The sequence below is a fragment of the Salvelinus alpinus genome, chromosome 7 (assembly GCF_045679555.1).
Source record: "Salvelinus alpinus chromosome 7, SLU_Salpinus.1, whole genome shotgun sequence".
In the NCBI taxonomy this organism is placed as follows: Eukaryota; Metazoa; Chordata; class Actinopteri; order Salmoniformes; family Salmonidae; genus Salvelinus; species Salvelinus alpinus.
In genome coordinates, this window is record NC_092092.1 from 79,046,359 (window position 1) to 79,074,033 (window position 27,675).

General features: G+C 43.5%; 1 protein-coding gene across 1 annotated transcript in view; it reads left to right on the plus strand.

Annotated features, from left to right (window-relative positions):
• Positions 1–26,703, plus strand: part of LOC139581723 (copper-transporting ATPase 1-like) — a 46,992-nt gene extending 20,289 nt beyond the window's left edge. Inside the window, exons 8-20 of the mRNA XM_071411786.1 lie at positions 1,513–1,746; positions 2,061–2,152; positions 2,972–3,099; positions 3,720–3,874; positions 4,117–4,251; positions 5,780–5,974; positions 7,963–8,145; positions 9,190–9,403; positions 10,419–10,565; positions 12,986–13,128; positions 14,161–14,364; positions 18,592–18,812; positions 24,232–26,703. Coding sequence (XP_071267887.1) covers positions 1,513–1,746; positions 2,061–2,152; positions 2,972–3,099; positions 3,720–3,874; positions 4,117–4,251; positions 5,780–5,974; positions 7,963–8,145; positions 9,190–9,403; positions 10,419–10,565; positions 12,986–13,128; positions 14,161–14,364; positions 18,592–18,812; positions 24,232–24,490 — 2,310 coding nt within the window. The 3' untranslated portion in view covers positions 24,491–26,703. The remainder of the gene's footprint in view (positions 1–1,512; positions 1,747–2,060; positions 2,153–2,971; positions 3,100–3,719; positions 3,875–4,116; positions 4,252–5,779; positions 5,975–7,962; positions 8,146–9,189; positions 9,404–10,418; positions 10,566–12,985; positions 13,129–14,160; positions 14,365–18,591; positions 18,813–24,231) is intronic.
• The last annotated feature ends 972 nt before the right edge of the window (positions 26,704–27,675 follow it).

A 27,675-nucleotide genomic window follows, 5' to 3' on the forward strand; every position in this document is an offset into this window, starting at 1 on the left:
GAGAGAGATATCGACTGACAGGGAGGGAGAGACATATCGACTGAGTGGGAGGGAGGGAGGGAGAGACATATCGACTGACAGGGAGGGAGGAAGGGAGAGACATATCGACTGACAGGGAGGGAGGGAGGGAGAGACATATCGACTGACAGGGAGGGAGGGAGAGAGAGACATATCGACTGACAGGGAGGGAGAGAGAGACATATCGACTGACAGGGAGGGAGAGACATATCGACTGACAGGGAGGGAGAGACATATCGACTGACAGGGAGGGAGAGACATATCGACTGAGAGAGAGGGAGGTAGAGAGAGACATATCGACTGACAGGGAGGGAGGGAGAGACATATCGACTGAGTGAGGGGGGGGAGAGAGGGAGGGAGAGAGAGACATATCGACTGACAGGGAGGGAGAGACATATAGACGGAGAGAGAGACATATCAACTGAGAGAGAGGGAGGGAGGGAGAGACATATCGACAGAGAGAGGGAGGGAGAGACATATCGACTGACAGGGAGGGAGGGAGAGACATATCGACTGAGTGAGAGGGGGGGAGAGAGGGAGGGAGGGAGAGAGAGACATATCGACTGACAGGGAGGGAGAGACATATAGACAGGGAGAGAGAGACATATCAACTGAGAGAGAGGGAGGGAGGGAGAGACATATCGACTGACAGGGAGGGAGAGACATATCGACTGAGTGAGAGGGGGGGAGAGAGAGACACATCGACTGACAGGGAGGGAGAGACATATAGACAGGGAGAGAGAGACATATCGACAGAGGGAGGGAGGGAGAGACATATCGACTGACAGGGAGGGAGAGACATATCGACAGAGAGAGGGAGGGAGGGAGAGACATATCGACTGACAGGGAGGGAGAGACATATCGACTGAGTGAGAGGGAGGGAGGGAGAGACATATCGACTGACAGGGAGGGAGAGACATATCGACTGAGTGAGAGGGAGGGAGAGAGGGAGACATATCGACTGACAGGGAGGGAGAGACATATTGACTGAGAGAGGGAGGGAGGGAGAGACATATCGACTGACAGGGAGGGAGAGACATATCGACAGAGAGGGAGGGAGAGAGAGACATATCGACTGACAGGGAGGGAGAGACATATAGACGGGGGGAGGGACATATGGAGAGGGAGAGAGAAAGCAGTCACTAGGGCCGTATTCAAAGAGAGAGGGAGAGACATATCGATTAACAGGGAGGGAGGGAGAGACATATCGACTGAGCGAGAGGGAGGGAGAAAGCAGTCACTAGGGCCGTATTCAAAAGAGTGCAAGGTTATAGAACATTCAGATAGAAATATATTATGTAGAACAACAAGATTCTGTTGAATAGAATAGGTCACATCAGACTAAATAAGCCTGATTTTTAAAACAACACCCATCTTTCAAGTAACACAATACTTACTTAGATAATTATCACCATTTGTGACCCATGTGTGGAAGCCATTTTCAAATCAAACCTGAAATTAATATTTTTCCTGCTCTAACATTCCTCTCATTAGTTTTATGGCGGGCGCTACTTCTACACCCATGCCTACAAGGCCCTGAAACACAAAACAACCAACATGGACGTGCTCATCATGCTGGCCACCTCCGTAGCCTTCACCTACTCCGTGGTCATCCTCATGGTCGCCATGATAGAGGGGGCAAAGGTCAACCCCATCACCTTCTTTGACACGCCCCCCCTGCTCTTTGTCTTCATCTCACTCGGGCGCTGGCTGGAGCAGATCGCCAAGGTACTGGACCGCTATATCTTCTAGAAGATATGCTTCTACGTCTTTATAGTAACATACAGTTGTACTGGACCTATATATCTTCTAGAAGATATGCTTCTACGTCTTTATAGTAACATAACAGTTGTATTAGACCTATATATCTTCTAGAAGATATGCTTCTACGTCTTTATAGTAACATAACAGTTGTAGCTATAAAGCATGGTGTTAGTTCTGTAGCTAGAGTACGTCTCTTTAATGCTAAGTTATCCGTCTGTGTCATAGCTAAAGTTTTCTTTAATATAGCTATTGCAGCCTGCTCTGTCTCTCTCCTCCAGAGTAAGACGTCAGAAGCTTTGTCCAAGCTGATGTCCCTCCAGGCCAGCGAGGCCACAGTGGTCACTCTCAACATGGACATGTCTGTACTCAGGTACTTCACTGAAGATCTCCTGTTTCTAGACCTGGAATTGAATAGCCTGGGTGTTTCTGTTCTTAAACAAAACAGTTTCTGGCACTGAGATTAGGAATTGGATAGCCTGGGTGTTTCTGCTCTTAAACAAAACAGTTTCTGGCCCTGAGATTAGGAATTGGATAGCCTGGGTGTTTCTGCTCTTAAACAAAACAGTTTCTGGCCCTGAGATTAGGGATTGGATAGCCTGGGTGTTTCTGCTCTTAAACAAAACAGTTTCTGGCCCTGAGATTAGGAATTGGATAGCCTGGGTGTTTCTGCTCTTAAACAAAACAGTTTCTGGCCCTGAGATTAGGGATTGGATAGCCTGGGTGTTTCTGCTCTTAAACAAAACAGTTTCTGGCCCTGAGATTAGGAATTGGATAGCCTGGGTGTTTCTGCTCTTAAACAAAACAGTTTCTGGCCCTGAGATTAGGGATTGGATAGCCTGGGTGTTTCTGCTCTTAAACAAAACAGTTTCATGGACCTGAGATTTTGGATTGGAATAGCCTGGATGTTTCTGCTCTTAAACAAAACAGTTTCTGGCCCTGAGATTAGGAATTGGATAGCCTGGGTGTTTCTGCTCTTAAACAAAACAGTTTCTGGCCCTGAGATTAGGAATTGGATAAGGCAAGTTGTAGATATTTGTTACTATTTCAAGTGTTTTTAAGTTTAATTTCAATGTTTAATCAGAATGGACCCCAGGCTGACATTGAACAGCAAACCCTTTGAGACTTGGATACGGCATATAACCAGTGTATTATAAATCCGACTACATGCGGATCTCTCTGTCCATGTCAGTGAGGAGCAGCTAGATGTTGAGCTGGTCCAGAGAGGAGACGTGGTCAGGGTGGTGCCTGGAGGGAAGTTCCCCGTAGATGGGAGGGTCATCGAGGGACACAGCATGGCTGACGAGTCTCTCATCACAGGTGGGTTACAGTGGAGGATCAACTCTGACGATACTGGAGAAGATGCTTCTGAAGCTTCCTTTCCTCATTTCCTTAACACTACTTTGAAATGACTGTTTCTTCATGCACGGTTACTATTTCTCTGTGAAACTGTATTATTTATGTTGTGTTCCTGGCTAATGTCTCATCTCTGACGTGTTTTGTGTTCCTGGCTAATGTCTCGTCTCTGACGTGTTTTGTGTTCCTGGCTAATGTCTCGTCTCTGATGTGTTTTGTGTTCCTGGCTAATGTCTCATCTCTGACGTGTTTTGTGGTCCTGACTAATGTCTCGTCTCTGACGTGTTTTGTGTTCCTGGCTAATGTCTCATCTCTGACGTGTTTTGTGGTCCTGACTAATGTCTCGTCTCTGACGTGTTTTGTGTTCCTGGCTAATGTCTCGTCTCTGACGTGTTTTGTGGTCCTGACTAATGTCTCATCTCTGACGTGTTTTGTGTTCCTGGCTAATGTCTCGTCTCTGACGTGTTTTGTGTTCCTGGCTAATGTCTCGTCTCTGACGTGTTTTGTGTTCCTGGCTAATGTCTCGTCTCTGACGTGTTTTGTGTTCCTGGCTAATGTCTCGTCTCTGACGTGTTTTGTCTCAGGTGAGGCCATGCCAGTGACTAAGAAGCCAGGCAGCTCAGTGATAGCTGGCTCTATCAACCAGAACGGTTCTCTGCTCGTCAGTGCTACACACGTGGGCCTGGACACAAGCCTGTCTCAGATAGTTAAACTAGTGGAGGAGGCTCAGACATCTAAGGTGAGGGAGGTGGTGGTAATATGTTCATTTTGTGTAAATTATCTTCTGTTTCCTGGAGTTTTCGTTGGATAAGATATGTAGGTATTTGTCAATATGTGCTGTTTACAGAACTGACCCTGGCCAACACATGATAGAGGATTCTCCTCAGAATACAATTTTAACTGGTTCTGAGCTGGAAGAGCTTTACCTCTGTGACCTCTGACCTCTGCTTTAACATTTGACCTCTGACCTCTCCGCTGCAGGCTCCCATCCAGCAGTTTGCAGATAAGATCAGTGGTTACTTTGTCCCGTTCATCGTTGGGGTCTCTCTCCTCACTCTATTCGCCTGGATCCTCATTGGCTTTGTTGACTTTCCGCTGGTGGAGAAATACTTCCCTGTGAGTAACATGTACTATACTGATATCTGTGTAAAACCTTTACTATACAGATATCTATGTAAAACCTTTTCTATACTGATATCTGTGTAAAACCTTTACTATACTGATATCTGTGTAAAACCTTTACTATACAGATATCTGTGTAAAGCATTTACTATACTGATATCTGTGTAAAAACATTTACTATACAGATATCTGTGTAAAACCTTTACTAAACAGATATCTGTGTAAAGCATTTACTAAACAGATATCTGTGTAAAGCATTTACTATACTGATATCTATGTAAAACCTTTACTATACTGATATCTGTGTAAAACCTTTACTATACTGATATCTGTGTAAAACCTTTACTATACAGATATCTGTGTAAAACCTTTACTATACAGATATCTGTGTAAAACCTTTACTATACAGATATCTGTGTAAAACCTTTACTATACAGATATCTGTGTAAAGCATTTACTATACAGATATCTGTGTAAAGCATTTACTATACAGATATCTGTGTAAAGCATTTACTATACAGATATCTGTGTAAAGCATTTACTATATAGATATCTATGTAAAACTTTTACTATACAGATATCTGTGTAAAGTCTTTACAGAGGGTGTATTTCGCTAAATCATTCCACTTAAATCAGGTATTTACATCATTTTAATTGAAATCCTGTCTCCTCTTCGTGAGCGCAGTATGGGAAAGGCCTAGAGGGGAATCTGCCGACACCTGTCCACTTCCTGTTTAAACAATGGAGTCTGATCTAGTGGGGAATCTGCTGTCACCTGTCCACTTCCTGTTTAAACAATGGAGTCTGATCTAGTGGGGAATCTGCTGTCACCTGTCCACTTCCTGTTTAAACAATGGAGTCTGATCTAGTGGGGAATCTGCTGTCACCTGTCCACTTCCTGTTTAAACAATGGAGTCTGATCTAGTGGGGAATCTGCTGGTTCCTGTCCACTTCCTGTTTAAACAATGGAGTCTGATCTAGAGGGGAATCTGCTGTCACCTGTCCACTTCCTGTTTAAACAATGGAGTCTGATCTAGAGGGGAATCTGCTGTCAGCTGTCCACTTCCTGTTTAAACAATGGAGTCTGATCTAGTGGGGAATCTGCTGTCACCTGTCCACTTCCTGTTTAAACAATGGAGTCTGATCTAGTGGGGAATCTGCTGTCACCTGTCCACTTCCTGTTTAAACAATGTAGTCTGATCTAGAGGGGAATCTGCTGTCACCTGTCCACTTCCTGTTTAAACAATGGAGTCTGATCTAGTGGGGAATCTGCTGTCACCTGTCCACTTCCTGTTTAAACAATGGAGTCTGATCTAGTGGGGAATCTGCTGTCACCTGTCCACTTCCTGTTTAAACAATGGAGTCTGATCTAGTGGGGAATCTGCTGTCACCTGTCCACTTCCTGTTTAAACAGTTGAGGCTGATCAAAGGAAGGAAGCAAGGAGAGGAAATCAACATTAGACTATTGAAATGTAACCGAGACTGTTCCCCTGTTTCACTGTCTCTCTGTCTCCCTCTACAGGGCAATGATAAGAGCATCTCAAAGGCAGAAGCTGTGATCAGGTTTGCCTTCCAGGTCTCCATCACAGTGCTGTGTATCGCCTGCCCCTGCTCTCTGGGCCTGGCAACCCCGACAGCTGTGATGGTGGGCACGGGGGTGGGCGCTCAGAACGGTATCCTCATCAAGGGTGGGGAACCACTAGAGATGGCAAGCAAGGTGAGGGGGGAAGATACTACCAATCAGACCATAGTCGATCACTAATAATATCATATTGATAGTAAAAATCATTAGTTATGTTTGATAGTTGTGCCTCATGTTTGTAATCAGAACCTCTACTGCTTCTCGATCCGGGATCCTCCTCATCAAAAAAGCTGACTAGCATAGCCTAGCCTAACGCGACAGGGATATCATATAATATAATTTTCATGAAATCACAAGTCCAATACAGCAAATGAAAGATAAACATCTTGTGAATCCAGCCATCATTTCCAATTTTTTAAATGTTTTACAGCGAAAACACAATATGCATTTCTATTAGCTAACCACAACAGCCAAAGACTCAACCGCATATTTTCAACATGTTTCTACCGCATAGGTAGCTATCACAAAACCGACCAAATAGAGATATAATTAGTCACTAACCAAGAAACAACTTCATCAGATGACAGTCTTATAACATGTTATACAATAAATGTATGTTTTGTTCGAAAATGTGCATATTTGAGGTATAAATCATAATTTTACATTGCAGCTACCATCAAAAATATCACCAAAGCAGCCAGAATAATTAGAGAGCAACGTGAAATACCTAAATACTCATCATAAAACATTTATGAAAAATACATGGTGTACAGCAAATGAAAGATAAACATCTTGTGAATCCAGCCAATATTTCAGATTTTTTTTAAAGTGTTTTACAGCGAAAACACAATATAGCATTATATTAGCTTACAACAATAGCCAAACACACAACTGCATTTATTCACCGCATAGATAGCATTCGCAAAAACCAGCAAAATATATAAAATTAATCACTAACCTTGACCAACTTCATCAGATGACAGTCTTATAACATCAGTTTATACAATACATTTATGTTTTGTTCGAAAATGTGCATATTTAGAGCTGCAAACCGTGGTTATACATTGTGAATATGTAGCATCGATTCACCAGAATGTCCGGAGCTATTTTGGACACTCACCTAATCTGACCAAAGAACTCATCATAAACTTTACTAAAAAATACATGTTGGACAGCAAATGAAAGATACACTGGTTCATAATGCAACCGCCGTGTTAGATTTTTAAAAATAACTTTACCATAACAAACAGCTTGCGTTATAGCGAGACAGCGCCCGCCAAAATGGCGGAGAATAGGACTCAACATTTTACACAGAAATACGAAATAACATCATAAATTGTTCTTACTTTTGCTGAGCTTCCATCAGAATCTTGTACAAGGAGTCCTTGGTCAAGAATAAATCGTTGTTTGGTTTTAGAATGTCCTTTTCTCCTGTCGAATTCGTGCCACAATGCTTGCCAATGTTGATGACGTTCCCAGTTTCTCTCGACGCAAAGAACGTTGAATAAACTGATAGAACTTGGTTGAAAAACCTGCTTTACGATGTTATTATCACATGTATCAAATAAAATCATAGCCGGAGATATTAGCCGTGTATACCGAACGCTTATCATAAGACAATATGGAGGTGCTTCCCGCGCCTAGGTAGAGAAAGGAAATTCTGGACACGTCATTCCAAAAGCTCTTGTTCGACCTCAGATCAAGCTAGACACCCCATTCCACCTTCCACTGCCTGTTGACATCTAGTGGAAGGCGTATGCAGTGCATGCATATCCATAAATATAAGGCAATTCAATAGGCAGGCCCTGAAACAGAGCCTCGTTTTCAGATTTTTCACTTCCTGTCTGGAAGTTTGCTGCCAAATGAGTTCTGTTTTACTCACAGATATAATTCAAACAGTTTTAGAAACTTGAGTGTTTTCTATCCAATAGTAATAATAATATGCATATTGTATGATCTAGAATAGAGTACGAGGCCGTTTAAATTGGGCACAATTTTTCCCCAAAGTGAAAACAGCGCCCCCTATTAAGTTAACTGAGTGTATGTTTGTAAATCATCTGAGAATCGCTTTACAAATACTTCCCTTATTCCTACCTTGTTACAAAAAACGGTGTATTTTCCAGATCCAGACAGTGGTGTTTGATAAGACGGGTACCATCACCTACGGAGCTCCTAAAGTCATCCAGGTGAAGATTGTAGTGGAGGGGAACAGGATTCCTCGCTCCCGTCTGCTGGCCATCGTAGGGACTGCAGAGAACAACAGTGAACACCCGCTGGGAGCTGCCATCACCAAGTACTGTAAACAGGTGAGTCTGATTCCATTACCAATAACTGTAAACAGGTGAGTCTGATTCCATCACCAAGTACTGTAAACAGGTGGGTCTGATTCCATCACCAAGTACTGCCAACAGGTGAGTCTGATTCCATCACCAAGTACTGTAAACAGGTGAGTCTGATTCCATCACCAAGTACTCCAAACAGGTGAGTCTGATTCCATCACCAAGTACTGTAAACAGGTGAGTCTGATTCCATCACCAAGTACTGTAAACAGGTGAGTCTGATTCCATCACCAAGTACTCCAAACAGGTGAGTCTGATTCCATCACCAAGTACTCCAAACAGGTGAGTCTGATTCCATCACCAAGTACTGCAAACAGGTGAGTCTGATTCCATTACCAAGTACTGCCAACAGGTGAGTCTGATTCCATTACCAAGTACTGCCAACAGGTGAGTCTGATTCCATTACCAAGTACTGCCAACAGGTGAGTCTGATTCCATCACCAAGTACTGTAAACAGGTGAGTCTGATTCCATCACCAAGTACTGTAAACAGGTGAGTCTGATTCCATCACCAAGTACTGCAAACAGGTGGGTCTGATTCCATCACCAAGTACTGTAAACAGGTGAGTCTGATTCCATCACCAAGTACTGTAAACAGGTGGGTCTGATTCCATCACCAAGTACTGTAAACAGGTGAGTCTGATTCCATCACCAAGTACTGTAAACAGGTGAGTCTGATTCCATCACCAAGTACTGCAAACAGGTGAGTCTGATTCCATCACCAAGTACTGTAAACAGGTGAGTCTGATTCCATCACCAAGTACTGCAAACAGGTGAGTCTGATTCCATCACCAAGTACTGCAAACAGGTGGGTCTGATTCCATCACCAAGTACTGCAAACAGGTGAGTCCACCTGAACCTCAGTCCAACACCTGACAGGTAGGAGACTGGTTGTGAGTTGTCGTGAGTTGATCATTCCAAGTGTCTGGAAGACCTCCAAAATATTTGGGTCCTATCGGTCATTGTGGGTCCAGATAAAGTGTACTAATCTGTCTCTGTGTCTCTGTATTAGGAGCTGGGTACAGAGTCCCTTGGTGTGTGTGCTGAGTTCCAGACTGTACCAGGCTGTGGTATACGCTGCCAGGTCAGTAACACAGAGACCCTGCTGAGACAACATCAGGAGGACGGTGAAGACAACAACCAGGGAAACAGTATTCTGGTCCAGATCAGTGACTGCAGAACCAGGCCAGGATCACACCCCCTCATCATGGACGCGCCGCCTCTCCGTACGTACTGGGATATGTAGTCTAAGTGGAATAAGTACACAACCCTGAGTTACCCCTTATTGTCAGTTATTATTCAACATAAGGCCTTAAGATTCCCCTGTGTTTTCACTGCATTGATGAAATGCATACTATACATTCTGCCTACATTCTAGTCTACCCCCTTTTCCCCTTTCTGTTCCTCTATAGCCCTGGTGCAGACAGCATCCTACATGGTGTTGATGGAGAACCAGTAACCTCTCTCTGTGTTCCTCTATAGCCCTGGTGCAGACAGCATCCTACGTGGTGTTGATAGGGAACCAGTAACCTCTCTCTGTGTTCCTCTATAGCCCTGGTGCAGACAGCGTCCTACATGGTGTTGATGGAGAACCAGTAACCTCTCTGTGTTCCTCTATAGCCCTGGTGCAGACAGCATCCTACGTGGTGTTGATAGGGAACCAGTAACCTCTCTCTGTGTTCCTCTATAGCCCTGGTGCAGACAGCGTCCTACATGGTGTTGATGGAGAACCAGTAACCTCTCTGTGTTCCTCTATAGCCCTGGTGCAGACAGCATCCTACGTGGTGTTGATAGGGAACCAGTAACCTCTCTGTGTTCCTCTATAGCCCTGGTGCAGACAGCATCCTACGTGGTGTTGATGGGGGACCAGTAACCTCTCTGTGTTCCTCTATAGCCTGGTGCAGACAGCGTCCTACGTGGTGTTGATAGAGAACCAGTAACCTCTCTCTGTGTTCCTCTATAGCCCTGGTGCAGACAGCGTCCTACGCGGTGTTGATGGAGAACCAGTAACCTCTCTCTGTGTTCCTCTATAGCCCTGGTGCAGACAGCGTCCTACGTGGTGTTGATAGAGAACCAGTAACCTCTCTCTGTGTTCCTCTATAGCCCTGGTGCAGACAGCATCCTACGCGGTGTTGATAGGGAACCAGTAACCTCTCTGTGTGTTCCTCTATAGCCCTGGTGCAGACAGCATCCTACGTGGTGTTGATAGGGAACCAGTAACCTCTCTGTGTTCCTCTATAGCCCTGGTGCAGACAGCGTCCTACGCGGTGTTGATAGGGAACAGGGAGTGGATGAGGAGGAACGGACTAGAGATCAGACCTGATATAGACGAGACCATGGCTGAACATGAACGCAGGGGACGCACTGCTGTACTGGTGGCTGTCGACAGTGAGTTGTGTGTGTGTGTGTAGGACGCACATTAAGAACGACAGTGGCTCCCTATTTTCTACTGTCCTTGACCCCTAGGCACTAATACATCTACAAAGTTTGGATGGGTATTAGAAAAATTATAATAGCTTTGAGTACCGTCTAGTAGACTTCTAATATTATCAACACTAGCATAACATTCAGAATGCACGCCCAATATATTATCAACACTAGCATAACACTTAGAATACACGCCCAATATATTATCAACACTAGCATAACACTTAGAATACACGCCCAATATATTATCAACACTAGAATACACGCCCAATATATTATCAACACTAGAATGCACGCCCAATATATTATCAACACTAGAATACACGCCCAATATATTATCAACACTAGAATGCACGCCCAATATATTATCAACACTAGAATGCACGCCCAATATATTATCAACACTAGAATGCACGCCCAATATATTATCAACACTAGAATACACGCCCAATATATTATCAACACTAGAATACACGCCCAATATATTATCAACACTAGAATGCACGCCCAATATATTATCAACACTAGAATGCAGGCCCAATATATTATCAACACTAGAATGCACGCCCAATATATTATCAACACTAGAATGCACGCCCAATATATTATCAACACTAGAATACACGCCCAATATATTATCAACACTAGAATACACGCCCAATATATTATCAACACTAGCATAACACTTAGAATATACGCCCAGTATATTATCAACACTAGAATAACACTTAGAATACACGCCCAATATATTTTTAACGCTAGCATAACACTTAGAATACACGCCCAATATATTATCAACACTAGCATATAAACCCAATATATTATCAACACTAGAATACACGCCCAGTATATTATCAACACTAGCATAACACTTAGAATACACGCCCAATATATTATCAACACTAGCATATACGCCCAATATATTATCAACACTAGAATACACGCCCAATATATTATCAACACTAGAATACACGCCCAATATATTATCAACACTAGAATACACGCCCAATATATTATCAACACTAGCATAACACTTTGAATGGTAGTGTATATTGGGCGTGTATTCTAAGTTTGGGGTCACTTAGAAATGTCCTTGTTTTTGAAAGAAAAGCAAATTTTTTGTCCATTTAAAATAACATCAAATTGATCAGAAATACAGTGTAGACATTGTTAATGTTGTAATTGACTATTGTAGCTGGAAACAGCAGATTTTTTTATGGAATATCTACATAGGCGTGCAGAGGCCCATTATCAGAAACCATCACTCCTGTGTTCCAATGGCACATTGTGTTAGCTAATCCCGGTTTATCATTTTAGAAGGCTAAGCACAGCTGAAAATGGTTGTCCTGATTTAAAGAAGCAATAAAACTGGCCTTCTTTAGACTAGTTGAGTATCTGGAGCCTCACAAGTCCTCAACTGGCAGCTTCATTAAATAGTTCTCGCAAAACACCAGTCTCAGCGTCAACAGTGAAGAAGCGACTCTGGGATGCTGGCCTTCTAGGCAGAGTTCCTCCATCCAGTGTCTGTGTTCTTTTGCCCATCTTAATCTTTTCTTTTTATTGGCCAGTCTGAGATATGGCTTTTTCTTTGCAACTCTGCCTAGAAGGCCAGCATCCCGGAGTCGCCTCTTCACTGTTGACGTTGAGACTGGTGTTTTGCAGGTACTATTTAATGAATTTGCCATTTAAGGACTTGTGAGGCATCTGTTTCTCAAACTAGACACTCTAAAGTACTTGTCCTCTTGCTCAGTTGTGCACCGGGGCCTCCCACTCCTCTTTCTATTCTAGTTAAATATCTACGCCTATGTAGATATTCCATATAAAATCAGCCGTTTCCAGCTACAATAGTCATTTACAACATTAACAATGTCTATACTGTATTTATGATCAATTTGATGTTATTTTAATGGACAAAAAATTAGCTTTTCTTTCAATAATAAGGACATTTCTAAGTGACCCCAAACTTTTGAATGGTAGTGTATTGCTTCATTTTAAATTCTGGTATGGATATTGGAACATATCCTTAGGAGTTTCCAACGATTTAATCCATTGTGTAGCTGAATCTATAATCCACCTCTGTCTATAACCATTGTCTATCTGTCTATAACCACCCTCTCTCTCTCGGTCCCTCCCTCTCTCTCTCACCTACCTCTCTCGCTCTCTCTCTCGCACTTTCTCTCTCTCTCGCACTCTCTCTCTCTCGCTCTCTCGCTCTTCCTGTCTCTCGCTCTTCCTGTCTCTCGCTCTTCCTGCCTCTCGCTCTTCCTGCCTCTCGCTCTTCCTGCCTCTCGCTCTTCCTGCCTCTCGCTCTACCTGCCTCTCTCTTCCTCGATCTCTGCCTCTCTCTTCCTGTTTCTCTCTATCCCTCTCTCTCTGCGTAGGTCTGCTATGTGCCATGATAGCCATAGCAGACACGGTGAAGCCAGAGGCAGGTTTAGCGGTTCACACCCTGCAGGCCATGGGTCTGGAGGTGATTCTGATGACTGGAGACAACAGCAAGACAGCACGGGCCATCGCTGATCAGGTAGGGGACAGGACTGGATTGGCTTGGGATTGTTATGAATGTATGTATATAAACCAGGATATTCTTTAAAGATGAAAAGGAATGTTGTTTTGTAAGTCACTCTGGATAAGAGCCTCTGCTAAAGAACCCAAATGTGGTTTTATTGTGGCTTGTGAACTGTCATTTAGCTGTCTCTATCTCTCCTCCAGGTGAGAATCAGGAAGGTGTAAATGTGGTTTTATTGTGGCTTGTGAACTGTCATTTAGCTGTCTCTATTTCTCCTCCAGGTGAGAATCAGGAAGGTGTAAATGTGGTTTTATTGTGGCTTGTGAACTGTCATTTAGCTGTCTCTATTTCTCCTCCAGGTGAGAATCAGGAAGGTGTAAATGTGGTTTTATTGTGGCTTGTGAACTGTCATTTAGCTGTCTCTATTTCTCCTCCAGGTGAGAATCAGGAAGGTGTAAATGTGGTTTTATTGTGGCTTGTGAACTGTCATTTAGCTGTCTCTGTCTCCTCCAGGTGGGAATCAGGAAGGTGTAAATGTGGTTTTATTGTGGCTTGTGAACTGTCATTTAGCTGTCTCTTTCTCCTCCAGGTGAGAATCAGGAAGGTGTAAATGTGGTTTTATTGTGGCTTGTGAACTGTCATTTAGCTGTCTATCTCTCCTCCAGGTGGGAATCAGGAAGGTGTAAATGTGGTTTGATTGTAGGTTGTGAACTGTCATTTAGCTGTCTATCTCTCCTCCAGGTGGGAATCAGGAAGGTGTAAATGTGGTTTGATTGTAGGTTGTGAACTGTCATTTAGCTGTCTATCTCTCCTCCAGGTGGGAATCAGGAAGGTGTAAATGTGGTTTTATTGTGGCTTGTGAACTGTCATTTAGCTGTCTCTTTCTCCTCCAGGTGAGAATCAGGAAGGTGTAAATGTGGTTTTATTGTAGGTTGTGAACTGTCATTTAGCTGTCTCTCTGTCTCCTCCAGGTGGGAATCAGGAAGGTGTAAATGTGGTTTTATTGTAGGTTGTGAACTGTCATTTAGCTGTCTCTGTCTCCTCCAGGTGGGCATCAAGAAGGTGTTTGCAGAGTTGCTGCCGTCCCACAAGGTGGCCATGGTAGAGCAGCTGCAGCAGGCAGGGAAGAGGGTGGCAATGGTGGGTGACGGGGTCAACGACTCACCCGCTCTGGCCATGGCAGATGTTGGCATCGCCATAGGAACGGGCTCTGACGTGGCCATAGAGGCAGCTGACGTGGTGCTGATCAGGGTGAGGAGAAGAGGGCAAGACTGGGTGTATGGATGGATGTTTACCTGTCTGTCTGGTTAAATGTTAATATGTCTGTCTGATAATCTATACATGTTAATATGTCTGTCTGTCTCAGGGTTTCTGTTATCTGGTAATAGCTGGTTTTTGGCCAAAAAAATGAAATGAAAAATGAATAGCTGATGAATGAAATATTAATTGCCCGGGACGAAAGAAAAAAATCCCATTGCAAAATGATGCTTTTTAGCCTATTCATTGATGGAAATACCAATCGATGGAAATACATTTGACCGGGCATGCTTATTGGTCTATAGGTTCATTTGCATAATTTAGTAGAATTAAATTGGAGCTTCGTTAGTCGTTGTGTATCATATTCATCACAGCATGATGAGCGTAAATCTGTCAGACAGAGCGAGAGCAGCTGCTGCAGCTTCTCAAACAGCCCGTTCGTTGCTGCTGGAGTCAAACATGCTTTTTTATAAGTGCACAACAATTGGAAATGCAAATGTGTGTTAACCTGTTTATTTCTCAACTGGTAATTGAAGCTCGCTTTAAAGACCCTTGTTCCCTTCGGTCTCAACGTAGACTTTGATCTGAAGCCATTCTTGTGATTATTGTGCCATTGTAATTGTTTGTAAGCTTGTGTAGTCTAAAATGAATCTATCATCTATCATCTGAGCTCCTAGAGTGTGCGGCTCTCCTTTGTTTTCAAATTGAAGCTCGCTTGCCATTTAAAGTGTATAGACAACGGTAGGCAGACAGCAGTATACATTTTGAAAACATATACCTAATTGTTTGAAACCTGAACATTTTACTTCATATTATCCGGTATGTCTTACCTTGCTTCAAAGTAGCTTAGCCAAAATCCTACCATTATATATCATGGAGGAAATGATTTTATAAAGACTTCCATATGCCATTGAAGCCAGTAGCATTTTTCTCTCATGTTCTATTGGTTTTCAAATCAACTTTCTTTCATTGTCCGGTAGCCAAAGGCACAATCCTAGTCATATTAGCAACCCAGGCTAGTTGTTGCATCCTTAGATCTCCCTTCTTTCTAAGTTTCTCAGTCACATGAAACCGCTCACATGTAGAGGGCCTTTTTGACAACAGTGTTTTCCTGCTAACTGCATTATAGAATGCACATTCGCGTGTTGCCTACTGCCTTGTGTGCATTGCTGTGCTTATAATGTGAAGAAATAATAGTTGATGAACATTTTGATAATATAAACGTTCTGATCTGTTGCATCAGACTCGTTGCTTTTAAGCGTTTTATTTATGTAGTCTAGGCCTACTGGTTGTATGAATTTGGGATCTATCGTCCCACAACTGTCCCAGTCTGTTTGGAATAGGCTATTTATTTCTAGCACAGAACAACATGCTGACCAACAAAAATAGGTAAATGTTTCTACTATGGGGGATAGTAGATTGACAGGCTGGTGATTTAGCTGTTTGTTACTCGTCTTGTTGGCTGACAGTTGTTCTAACATCTTTAAAGTGCACATCAGAAATCAGTAAGAAGGAACGCATCCTGTTGGAATTCGGTAAGAAGGAACGCATCCTGTTGGAATTCGGTAAGAAGGAACGTATCCTGTTGGAATTCAGTAAGAAGGAACGCATCCTGTTGGAATTCAGTAAGAAGGGACGCATCCTGTTGGAATTCAGTAAGAAGGGACGCATCCTGTTGGAATTCAGTAAGAAGGGACGCATCCTGTTGGAATTCAGTAAGAAGGGACGCATCCTGTTGGAATTCAGTAAGAAGGAACGCATCCTGTTGGAATTCAGTAAGAAGGGACGCATCCTGTTGGAATTCAGTAAGAAGGGACGCATCCTGTTGGAATTCAGTAAGAAGGGACGCATCCTGTTGGAATTCAGTAAGAAGGAACGCATCCTGTTGGAATTCAGTAAGAAGGGACGCATCCTGTTGGAATTCAGTAAGAAGGAACGCATCCTGTTGGAATTCAGTAAGAAGGAACGCATCCTGTTGGAATTCAGTAAGAAGGGACGCATCCTGTTGCATCCTCAAATACAATCCTCAAATTGTTCTGTTAAAATGAATTACCATAATGTAAATGTGATTTCTGTCATTCTGAACACCGTGGGTAGACGCCCTAATCAGGTTAATTATTCTGAACACCGTGGGTGGACGCCCTAATCGGGTTAATTATTCTGAGCACCGTGGGTGGACGCCCTAATCAGGTTAATTATTATGAACACCGTGGGTGGACGCCCTAATCAGGTTAATTATTCTGAACACCGTGGGTGGACGCCCTAATCAGGTTAATTATTCTGAACACCGTGGGTGGACACCCTAATCAGGTTAATTATTCTGAACACCGTGGGTGGACGCCCTAATCAGGGTCAGGTACATTTCTCAAATGTCCGGTGAATAAAAAAGTTTTATTTTCCTAACGGAAACCGTGGTATGTCTGTCTGATAATCTCTACATGTCAACATGTCTGTTTCATCTCTACGTGTTAAGAAACGTACTCTCACTGTCAACTGCGTTTATTTTCAGCAAACTTAACATGTGTAAATATTTGTATGAACATAACAAGATTCAACAATTGAGACATAAACTGAACAAGTTCCACAGACATGTAACTAACAGAAATGGAATAATGTGTCCCTGAACAAAGGGAGGGTCAAAATCAAAAGTAACAGTCAGTATCTGGTGTGGCCACCAGCTGCATTAAGTACTGCAGTGCATCTCCTCATGGACTGCACCAGATTTGCCAGTTATTGCTTTGAGATGTTACCCCACTCTCCCACCAATGCACTTGCAAGTTCCCAGACATTTCTGGAGGGCATGGCCCTTGCCCTCACCCTCCGATCCAGCAGGTCCCAGACGTGGTCAATGCGATTGAGATCCGGGCTCTTCGCTGGCTAAGGCAGAACACTGACATTCCTGTCTTGCAGGAAATCATGCACAGAACGAGCAGTATGGCTGGTGGCATTGTCATGTTGGAGGGTCGTGTCAGGATGAGCCTACAGGAAGGATACCACATGAGGGAGGAGGATGTCTTCCCTGTAACGCACAGCGTTGAGATTGCCTGCAATGACAACAAGCTCAGTCCGATGATGCTGTGACACACCGCCCCAGACCTTGACAGACCCTCCACCTCCAAATCGATCCCGCTCCAGAGTACAGGCCTCGGTGTAACACTCATTCCTTCAACGATAAACACAAATCCGACTATCACCCCTGGTGAGACTAAACCGCAACTCGTCAGTGAAGAGCACTTTTTTCCAGTCCTGACTGGTCCAGCACCGGTGGGTGTGTGCCCATAGGCGACGTTGTTGCCGGTGATGTCTGGTGAGAACCTGCCTTACAACAGGCCTACAAGCCCTCAGTCCAGCCTCTCTCAGCCTATTGCGGACAGTCTGAGCACTGATGGAGGGATTGTGCGTTCCTGGTGTAACTCGGGCAGTTGTCGTTGCCATCCTGTACCTGTCCTGCAGGTGTGATGTTCGGATGTACCGATCCTGTCCAGGTGTTGTTACACGTGGTCTGCCACTGCGAGGACGATCAGCTGTCCGTCCTGTCTCCCTGCAGCGCTGTCTTAGAAGTCTCACAGTACGGACATTGCAATTTATTGCCCGGGCCACATCTGCAGTCCTCATACCTCCTTGCAGCATGCCTAAGGCACGTTCATGCAGATGAGCAGGGACCCTGGTCATCTTTCTTTTGGTGTCAGTAGAAAGGCCTAGGTTTTCATAACTGTGACCTTAATTACCTACCGTCTGTAAGCTGTTAGTGTCTTAATGACCGTTCCACAGGTGCATGTTCATTAATTGTTTATTGAACATGGGAAAGCATGGGAAACAGTGTTTAAACCCTTTACAATGAAGATCTGTGAAGTTATTTGGATTTTTACAAATTATCTTTGAAAGACAGGGTCCTGAAAAAAGGAAGTTTCATTTTTTGCTGAGTTTGTCTGCTAGTCTCTACACGTTAATGTGTCTGTCTGCCTCCCTGTCCTCTGTCTGCCTCCCTGTCCTCTGTCTGCCTCCAAAATTAGTTTTTATGAATTGCAAGATGTTATAGTAATGGTAAAGCTCACTCTATCATATACTACGTTTTTTTTCATCTCCCCCATCTCTCTTTCTCGCTCTTTCTCTTTCTTTCTCTCTCTCCCCATCTCTCTTTCTCCCCCATCACACGCTCTCTCTCTTTCCCACTGTCTCTCTACCCCCATCACTCTCTCTACCTCTCTCCACTGTCCACAGAATGACCTGCTGGATGTGGTGAGGAGTATTGACCTTTCCAAGGAGACCGTCAAGAGAATCAGGATCAACTTTGGGTTTGCTCTGGTCTATAACCTGTTCGGGATCCCTGTCGCTGCTGGTGTGTGCATGCCTTTTGGTCTGGTTCTGCAGCCATGGATGGGTTCTGCTGCCATGGCCCTGTCCTCTGTCTCGGTGGTGCTGTCCTCTCTACTACTCAGATGGTGAGTTACCAGACCAGGTGCCAGTTTACCAGCAAGCTGTTGTGTGTGTGTGTGTGTGTGTGTGTGTGTGTGTGTGTGTGTGTGTGTGTGTGTGTGTGTGTGTGTGTGTGTGTGTGTGTGTGTGTGTGTGTGTGTGTGTGTGTGTGTGTGTGTGTGTGTGTGTGTGTGTGTGTGTGTGTGGTGGGGGGGGGGAGTGGCTCTCCTAACCACCCTCTTCTTGCAGTTACTCTAAATCCAGAACTGATCTACAACTTGTAGTGTCTTAGTGTGTTATGGTTTCTGTTTGTATCTAACTCTCCTCTCTCTGTTTGTATCTAACTCTCCTGTTTCTGTGTGTATCTAACTCTCCTCTCTCTGTTTGTATCTAACTCTCCTGTTTCTGTGTGTATCTAACTCTCCTCTCTCTGTTTGTATCTAACTCTCCTCTCTCTGTGTGTATCTAACTCTCCTCTCTCCTCTCTCTGTTTGTATCTAACTCTTCTCTCTCTGTTTGTATCTAACTCTCCTCTCTCTGTGTGTATCTAACTCTCCTCTCTCTGTGTGTATCTAACTCTCCTCTCTCTCTGTTTGTATCTAACTCTCCTCTCTCTGTGTGTATCTAACTCTCCTCTCTCCTCTCTCTGTTTGTATCTAACTCTTCTCTCTCTGTTTGTATCTAACTCTCCTCTCTCTGTGTGTATCTAACTCTCCTCTCTCTGTGTGTATCTAACTCTCCTCTCTCTGTGTGTATCTAACTCTCCTCTCTCCTCTCTCTGTGTGTATCTAACTCTCCTCTCTCCTCTCTCTGTTTGTAGTTACACTAACTCTCCTCTCTCTGTTTGTAGTTACACTAACTCTCCTCTCTCTGTTTGTAGTTACACTAACTCTCTCCTCTCTCTGTTTGTAGTTACACTAACTCTCTCCTCTCTCTGTTTGTAGTTACACTAACTCTCCTCTCTCTGTTTGTAGTTACACTAACTCTCTCCTCTCTCTCTCTGTTTGTAGTTACACTAACTCTCTCCTCTCTCTCTCTGTTTGTAGTTACACTAACTCTCCTGTCTCTCTCTGTTTGTAGTTACACTAACTCTCTCTGTTTGTAGTTACACTAACTCTCCTGTCTCTCTCTGTTTGTAGTTACACTAACTCTCCTCTCTCTCTCTGTTTGTAGTTACACTAACTCTCTCCTCTCTCTCTCTGTTTGTAGTTACACTAACTCTCCTGTCTCTCTCTGTTTGTAGTTACACTAACTCTCCTCTCTCTCTCTGTTTGTAGTTTCACTAACTCTCCTCTCTCTCTCTGTTTGTAGTTACACTAACTCTCCTCTCTCTGTTTGTAGTTACACTAACTCTCCTCTCTCTGTTTGTAGTTACACTAACTCTCCTGTCTCTCTCTGTTTGTAGTTACACTAACTCTCCTCTCTCTCTCTGTTTGTAGTTACACTAACTCTCCTCTCTCTCTCTGTTTGTAGTTACACTAACTCTCCTCTCTCTCTCTGTTTGTAGTTACACTAACTCTCCTCTCTCTCTCTGTTTGTAGTTACACTAACTCTCCTCTCTCTGTTTGTAGTTACACTAACTCTCCTCTCTCTCTCTGTTTGTAGTTACACTAACTCTCCTCTCTCTCTCTGTTTGTAGTTACACTAACTCTCCTCTCTCTCTCTGTTTGTAGTTACACTAACTCTCCTCTCTCTCTCTGTTTGTAGTTACACTAACTCTCCTCTCTCTGTTTGTAGTTACACTAACTCTCTCCTCTCTCTCTCTGTTTGTAGTTACACTAACTCTCTCCTCTCTCTGTTTGTAGTTACACTAACTCTCTCCTGTCTCTCTCTGTTTGTAGTTACACTAACTCTCCTCTCTCTCTCTGTTTGTAGTTTCACTAACTCTCCTCTCTCTCTCTCTGTTTGTAGTTACACTAACTCTCTCCTCTCTCTGTTTGTAGTTACACTAACTCTCTCCTGTCTCTCTCTGTTTGTAGTTTCACTAACTCTCCTCTCTCTCTCTCTGTTTGTAGTTACACTAACTCTCCTGTCTCTCTCTGTTTGTAGTTACACTAACTCTCCTGTCTCTCTCTGTTTGTAGTTTCACTAACTCTCCTGTCTCTCTCTGTTTGTAGTTACACTAACTCTCCTGTCTCTCTCTGTTTGTAGTTACACTAACTCTCTCCTGTCTCTCTCTGTTTGTAGTTACACTAACTCTCCTGTCTCTCTCTGTTTGTAGTTACACTAACTCTCTCCTGTCTCTCTCTGTTTGTAGTTACACTAACTCTCCTGTCTCTCTCTGTTTGTAGTTACACTAACTCTCCTGTCTCTCTCTGTTTGTAGTTACACTAACTCTCTTCTCCCTCTCTCTGTTTGTAGTTACACTAACTCTCTCCTGTCTCTCTCTGTTTGTAGTTACACTAACTCTCCTGTCTCTCTCTGTTTGTAGTTACACTAACTCTCCTGTCTCTCTCTGTTTGTAGTTACACGAACTCTCCTGTCTCTCTGTTTGTAGTTACACTAACTCTCCTCTCTCTCTCTGTTTGTAGTTACACTAACTCTCCTCTCTCTCTCTGTTTGTAGTTACACTAACTCTCCTCTCTCTCTCTGTTTGTAGTTACACTAACTCTCCTCTCTCTCTCTGTTTGTAGTTACACTAACTCTCCTCTCTCTGTTTGTAGTTACACTAACTCTCCTCTCTCTGTTTGTAGTTACACTAACTCTCTCCTCTCTCTCTCTCTTTGTAGTTACACTAACTCTCTCCTGTCTCTCTCTGTTTGTAGTTACACTAACTCTCCTGTCTCTCTCTGTTTGTAGTTACACTAACTCTCTCCTCTCTCTCTCTGTTTGTAGTTACACTAACTCTCCTGTCTCTCTCTGTTTGTAGTTACACTAACTCTCCTGTCTCTCCCTGTTTGTAGTTACACTAACTCTCCTCTCTCTCTCTGTTTGTAGTTACACTAACTCTCTTCTCCCTCTCTCTGTTTGTAGTTACACTAACTCTCTCCTGTCTCTCTCTGTTTGTAGTTACACTAACTCTCTCCTGTCTCTCTCTGTTTGTAGTTACACTAACTCTCCTGTCTCTCTCTGTTTGTAGTTACACTAACTCTCCTGTCTCTCTCTGTTTGTAGTTACACTAACTCTCTTCTCCCTCTCTCTGTTTGTAGTTACAGTAACTCTCTCCTGTCTCTCTCTGTTTGTAGTTACACTAACTCTCCTGTCTCTCTCTGTTTGTAGTTACACTAACTCTCTCCTGTCTCTCTCTGTTTGTAGTTACACTAACTCTCCTGTCTCTCTCTGTTTGTAGTTACACTAACTCTCCTCTCTCTGTTTGTAGTTACACTAACTCTCCTGTCTCTCTCTGTTTGTAGTTACACTAACTCTCCTCTCTCTCTCTGTTTGTAGTTACACTAACTCTCTCCTGTCTCTCTCTGTTTGTAGTTACACTAACTCTCCTCTCTCTCTCTGTTTGTAGTTACACTAACTCTCCTCTCTCTGTTTGTAGTTACACTAACTCTCCTCTCTCTGTTTGTAGTTACACTAACTCTCCTGTCTCTCTCTGTTTGTAGTTTCACTAACTCTCCTGTCTCTCTCTGTTTGTAGTTACACTAACTCTCCTGTCTCTCTCTGTTTGTAGTTACACTAACTCTCCTGTCTCTCTCTGTTTGTAGTTACACTAACTCTCCTGTCTCTCTCTGTTTGTAGTTACACTAACTCTCCTCTCTCTCTCTGTTTGTAGTTACACTAACTCTCTCCTGTCTCTCTCTGTTTGTAGTTACACTAACTCTCCTCTCTCTCTCTGTTTGTAGTTTCACTAACTCTCCTGTCTCTCTCTGTTTGTAGTTACACTAACTCTCCTGTCTCTCTCTGTTTGTAGTTACACTAACTCTCTCCTGTCTCTCTCTGTTTGTAGTTACACTAACTCTCTCCTGTCTCTCTCTGTTTGTAGTTACACTAACTCTCCTGTCTCTCTCTGTTTGTAGTTACACTAACTCTCCTGTCTCTCTCTGTTTGTAGTTTCACTAACTCTCCTGTCTCTCTCTGTTTGTAGTTACACTAACTCTCCTGTCTCTCTCTGTTTGTAGTTACACTAACTCTCCTCTCTCTGTTTGTAGTTACACTAACTCTCCTGTCTCTCTCTGTTTGTAGTTACACTAACTCTCCTCTCTCTCTCTGTTTGTAGTTACACTAACTCTCTCCTGTCTCTCTCTGTTTGTAGTTACACTAACTCTCCTGTCTCTCTCTGTTTGTAGTTTCACTAACTCTCCTGTCTCTCTCTGTTTGTAGTTACACTAACTCTCCTGTCTCTCTCTGTTTGTAGTTTCACTAACTCTCCTGTCTCTCTCTGTTTGTAGTTACACTAACTCTCCTGTCTCTCTCTGTTTGTAGTTACACTAACTCTCCTGTCTCTCTCTGTTTGTAGTTACACTAACTCTCCTCTCTCTCTCTGTTTGTAGTTACACTAACTCTCCTATCTCTCTCTGTTTGTAGTTACACTAACTCTCCTCTCTCTGTTTGTAGTTACACTAACTCTCCTCTCTCTCTGTTTGTAGTTACACTAACTCTCCTCTCTCTCTCTGTTTGTAGTTACACTAACTCTCTCCTCTCTCTCTCTGTTTGTAGTTACACTAACTCTCCTCTCTCTGTTTGTAGTTACACTAACTCTCCTGTCTCTCTCTGTTTGTAGTTTCACTAACTCTCCTCTCTCTCTCTGTTTGTAGATACACTAACTCTCCTGTCTCTCTCTGTTTGTAGTTACACTAACTCTCCTGTCTCTCTCTGTTTGTAGTTTCACTAACTCTCCTGTCTCTCTCTGTTTGTAGTTACACTAACTCTCCTGTCTCTCTCTGTTTGTAGTTACACTAACTCTCCTGTCTCTCTCTGTTTGTAGTTACACTAACTCTCCTCTCTCTCTCTGTTTGTAGTTACACTAACTCTCTCCTATCTCTCTCTGTTTGTAGTTACACTAACTCTCCTCTCTCTGTTTGTAGTTACACTAACTCTCCTCTCTCTGTTTGTAGTTACACTAACTCTCCTCTCTCTCTCTGTTTGTAGTTACACTAACTCTCTCCTCTCTCTCTCTGTTTGTAGTTACACTAACTCTCTCCTCTCTCTCTCTGTTTGTAGTTACACTAACTCTCCTGTCTCTCTCTGTTTGTAGTTTCACTAACTCTCCTCTCTCTCTCTGTTTGTAGATACACTAACTCTCCTCTCTCTCTCTGTTTGTAGTTTCACTAACTCTCCTGTCTCTCTCTGTTTGTAGTTACACTAACTCTCCTCTCTCTCTCTGTTTGTAGTTACACTAACTCTCCTGTCTCTCTCTGTTTGTAGTTACACTAACTCTCCTGTCTCTGTCTTTGTAGTTACACTAACTCTCCTCTCTCTCTCTGTTTGTAGTTTCACTAACTCTCCTCTCTCTATCTGTTTGTAGCTACACTAACTCTCTCTCTCTCTGTTTTGTAGCTACACTCGGCCCAGCGCCGAGCTACTGAAGTCTCGTCTGGGCAGTCAGAAGAGACATGATGCAAGCCTATCAGATGTCAGCGTCCACATCGGCATGAGCGAGCTTAGCCGCCCCTCCCCCAAGTTGAGCTTATTTGACCGCGTCGCCAACTTCCAATCAAAGCACTCCCTCAACTGCATGGCCCTCAGCGAACGCGACAAATACTCATTGTTGGTGGGGGAGGCCCACTGCGAGGAGGAGTTTCTGAGGCTAGGTTAGTCTATGCTAACTTAAGCTTGGTTTAGCCATTATATGCTAAGCTAACTTAAGGTAGCGAAAGCTAGCCCATGCTAACTAAGTGGGTTACATAGGTTAATTTTCCCATCCATCTTTACAGGTGCCCCCAGGGCAGCATCTTTTGACTTGAAAAAGCCTTTCTGTTGCCCCTCGCCCTCTGTCTGACTGACAGTGTGCACTGCAATGGATGCCTGGGAGGGCTTCATGTTCACTACCGCTGCCAACATGTCTTTTGTCAATGGCTACAGAGGAAGGGATCTTACACTAGGGTTTATAGGATCTCTGGCTCTCTTTGTCCAGGGGTTTGAGAGTGTCTGTTGAAAGACGATGCAGGTGTAAGCCGCTAGGAAGATGAGCTGTCTTTTTCTATGTGTTTATAATATGAAGGTTTGCAGAGACTATCTTTGACATCTATCCAAAGACACTCTAAAATGGTGCCCCATGTTAAAGTGTACTTAATGTGAGTGCCTTTTTCAAAACCTTTTTCCTTCTGAGGGAGCAGAAGTGTAATAATTATTGCTGTTGTATATTATGATTATATAAGAGTATTTATATCAGCCTTATTTCAAAACTAAAAACAATTATCACAGTACTTATTTGTACTTATTTGTCATATATTTTCCTTGGAAAAGAAAGGAATGTTGTGGAGCATATACTAATGTCATTTGTCGTCTATATGTTTCCAACGTAAACATTGTTTTCGCAAATCAGGAAATATATACTGTATGTGAGCAATCATTTTAAGAATGTACAGTATGAAGTTTAAACTCTAAGGATCTCTTACTACAGAACACTTATGGAACCATGTGTACCAGTAAATGTTACTCCAAGTGTAGTCTCGCTCGCTCGCTCGCTCTCTCTCGCTCTCTCTCTCGCTCTCTCTCTCGCTCTCTCTCTCGCTCTCTCTCTCGCTCTCAAAGTCCAATGCCGCACTGAGCAGGCGTCTGCAGGAGGACCAGGGTTATTTGTACTGAATGTGTACGGTGATAAGGACACTGATTGGTAGACTACTATGCTGAAGTGGTCCAAATCCTGCCTGTACAATCACTGACAGTCTGCTCTACCAGTGCTGATCTAGCAGTGGTGTAAAGTACTTAAGTAAAAATACTTTAAAGTACTACTTAAGTAGTTATTTGGGTTACATATTTTATATTTTGGACAACTTTTACTCCACTTCATTCCTGAAGAAAATATTGTACTTTTTACTCCATACATTTTCCCTGACAACCCAAAGTACTCGTTACATTTTGAATAGTTATCAAAACAGAAAACTTGTGAAATTAGCACACTTATCAAGAGAACACGTGGTCATGCCTACTGCCTCTGATCTGGCGGACTCACTAAACAAGTGTGATCTTTTGTAAATAATGTCTGAGTGTCGGGGTGTCTGAGTGTCGGGGTGTCTGAGTGTCGGGGTGTCGGAATATCGGGGTGTCGGAATATCGGGGTGTCGGGGTGTTGGAATATCGGGGTGTCGGAATATCGGGGTGTCGGAGTGTCGGAGTGTCGGAGTGTCGGAATGTGCCCCTGGCTATCCGGACATTTTAAAAACAAGAACATGGTGTTGTCCTCTTTGCTTAATAATATAAGGAATTTGAAATTATTAATACTTTTACTTTTGATACTTAAGTATATTTTAGCAATTAAATGTACTTTTGATACTTAAGTATATTTAAAACCAAATACTTTTAGACTTTTACTCAAGTAGTATTTTACTGGGTGACTTTCACTTTTACTGGACTCATTTTCTATTAAGGATATCTTTACTTTTACTCAAGTATGACATTTGGGTCCTTTTTCCACCACTGTGATCTAGGGTCAGCCCCCCCCCCCCCCCCATCCATATCTGATTCATTATAATCTGAAAGGTTAAACTGATCCTAGATCACCACTCCAACTCTGAGACTTGTCTAGTTGATTGACAAGTCTGATTTACCACAGTCATGTATTGACTGAGTTTCTCATAGAACAGCAACGAAGAAGAATGGGAATTTCAGTTGAACTCCGTAATTGACTGGATTAGTAACAGCGGCTGAGTTAAACAGCCAATGGTCAGTTATTAAAAGTACGTTCTTCACTGTGAAGGAAACAACATGTGTTACATGGTGGAAGCAGTATATGATTGTGTGTGTGTGATGGGACATTTTGAAAACGTTTGTCAAATAATAAAATCTGCAAGTTGGCAAGAAAGCAGAGCCATTCTCCTTGTCTGGAGCATATTTCCTGCAACACAATCCTTCCTTCCTCTTGGTTATTTCTATGTGATGGATGTCATGGTACTGGGTCTCAGAGGGCACCAGGAAGACTTGGGTCAGTAACAACTGGGTCTCAGAGGGCACCAGGAAGACTTGGGTCAGTAACACCTGGGTCTGAGGGCACCAGGAAGACTTGGGTCAGTAACAACTGGGTCTGAGGGCACCAGGAAGACTTGGGTCAGTAACAACTGGGTCTGAGGGCACCAGGAAGACTTGGGTCAGTAACAACTGGGTCTGAGGGCACCAGGAAGACTTGGGTCAGTAACAACTGGGTCTCAGAGGGCACCAAGAAGACTTGGGTCAGTAACAACTGGGTCTGAGGGCACCAGGAAGACTTGGGTCAGTAACAACTGGGTCTGAGGGCACCAGGAAGACTTGGGTCAGTAACACCTGGGTCTGAGGGCACCAGGAAGACTTGGGTCAGTAACAACTGGGTCTGAGGGCACCAGGAAGACTTGGGTCAGTAACAACTGGGTCTGAGGGCACCAGGAAGACTTGGGTCAGTAACAACTGGGTCTGAGGGCACCAGGAAGACTTGGGTCAGTAACAACTGGGTCTCAGAGGGCACCAAGAAGACTTGGGTCAGTAACAACTGGGTCTGAGGGCACCAGGAAGACTTGGGTCAGTAACAACTGGGTCTGAGGGCACCAGGAAGACTTGGGTCAGTAACAACTGGGTCTGAGGGCACCAGGAAGACTTGGGTCAGTAACAACTGGGTCTCAGAGGGCACCAGGAAGACTTGGGTCAGTAACACCTGGGTCTCAGAGGGCACCAGGAAGACTTGGGTCAGTAACACCTGGGTCTCAGAGGGCACCAGGAAGACTTGCTAGAGACACTATGAAACACCCAAATGTGAAGCTAGCAGGACTAGAAGGATAGTAGATTGTAAGTCCTCTTCATTCATATGGCGGT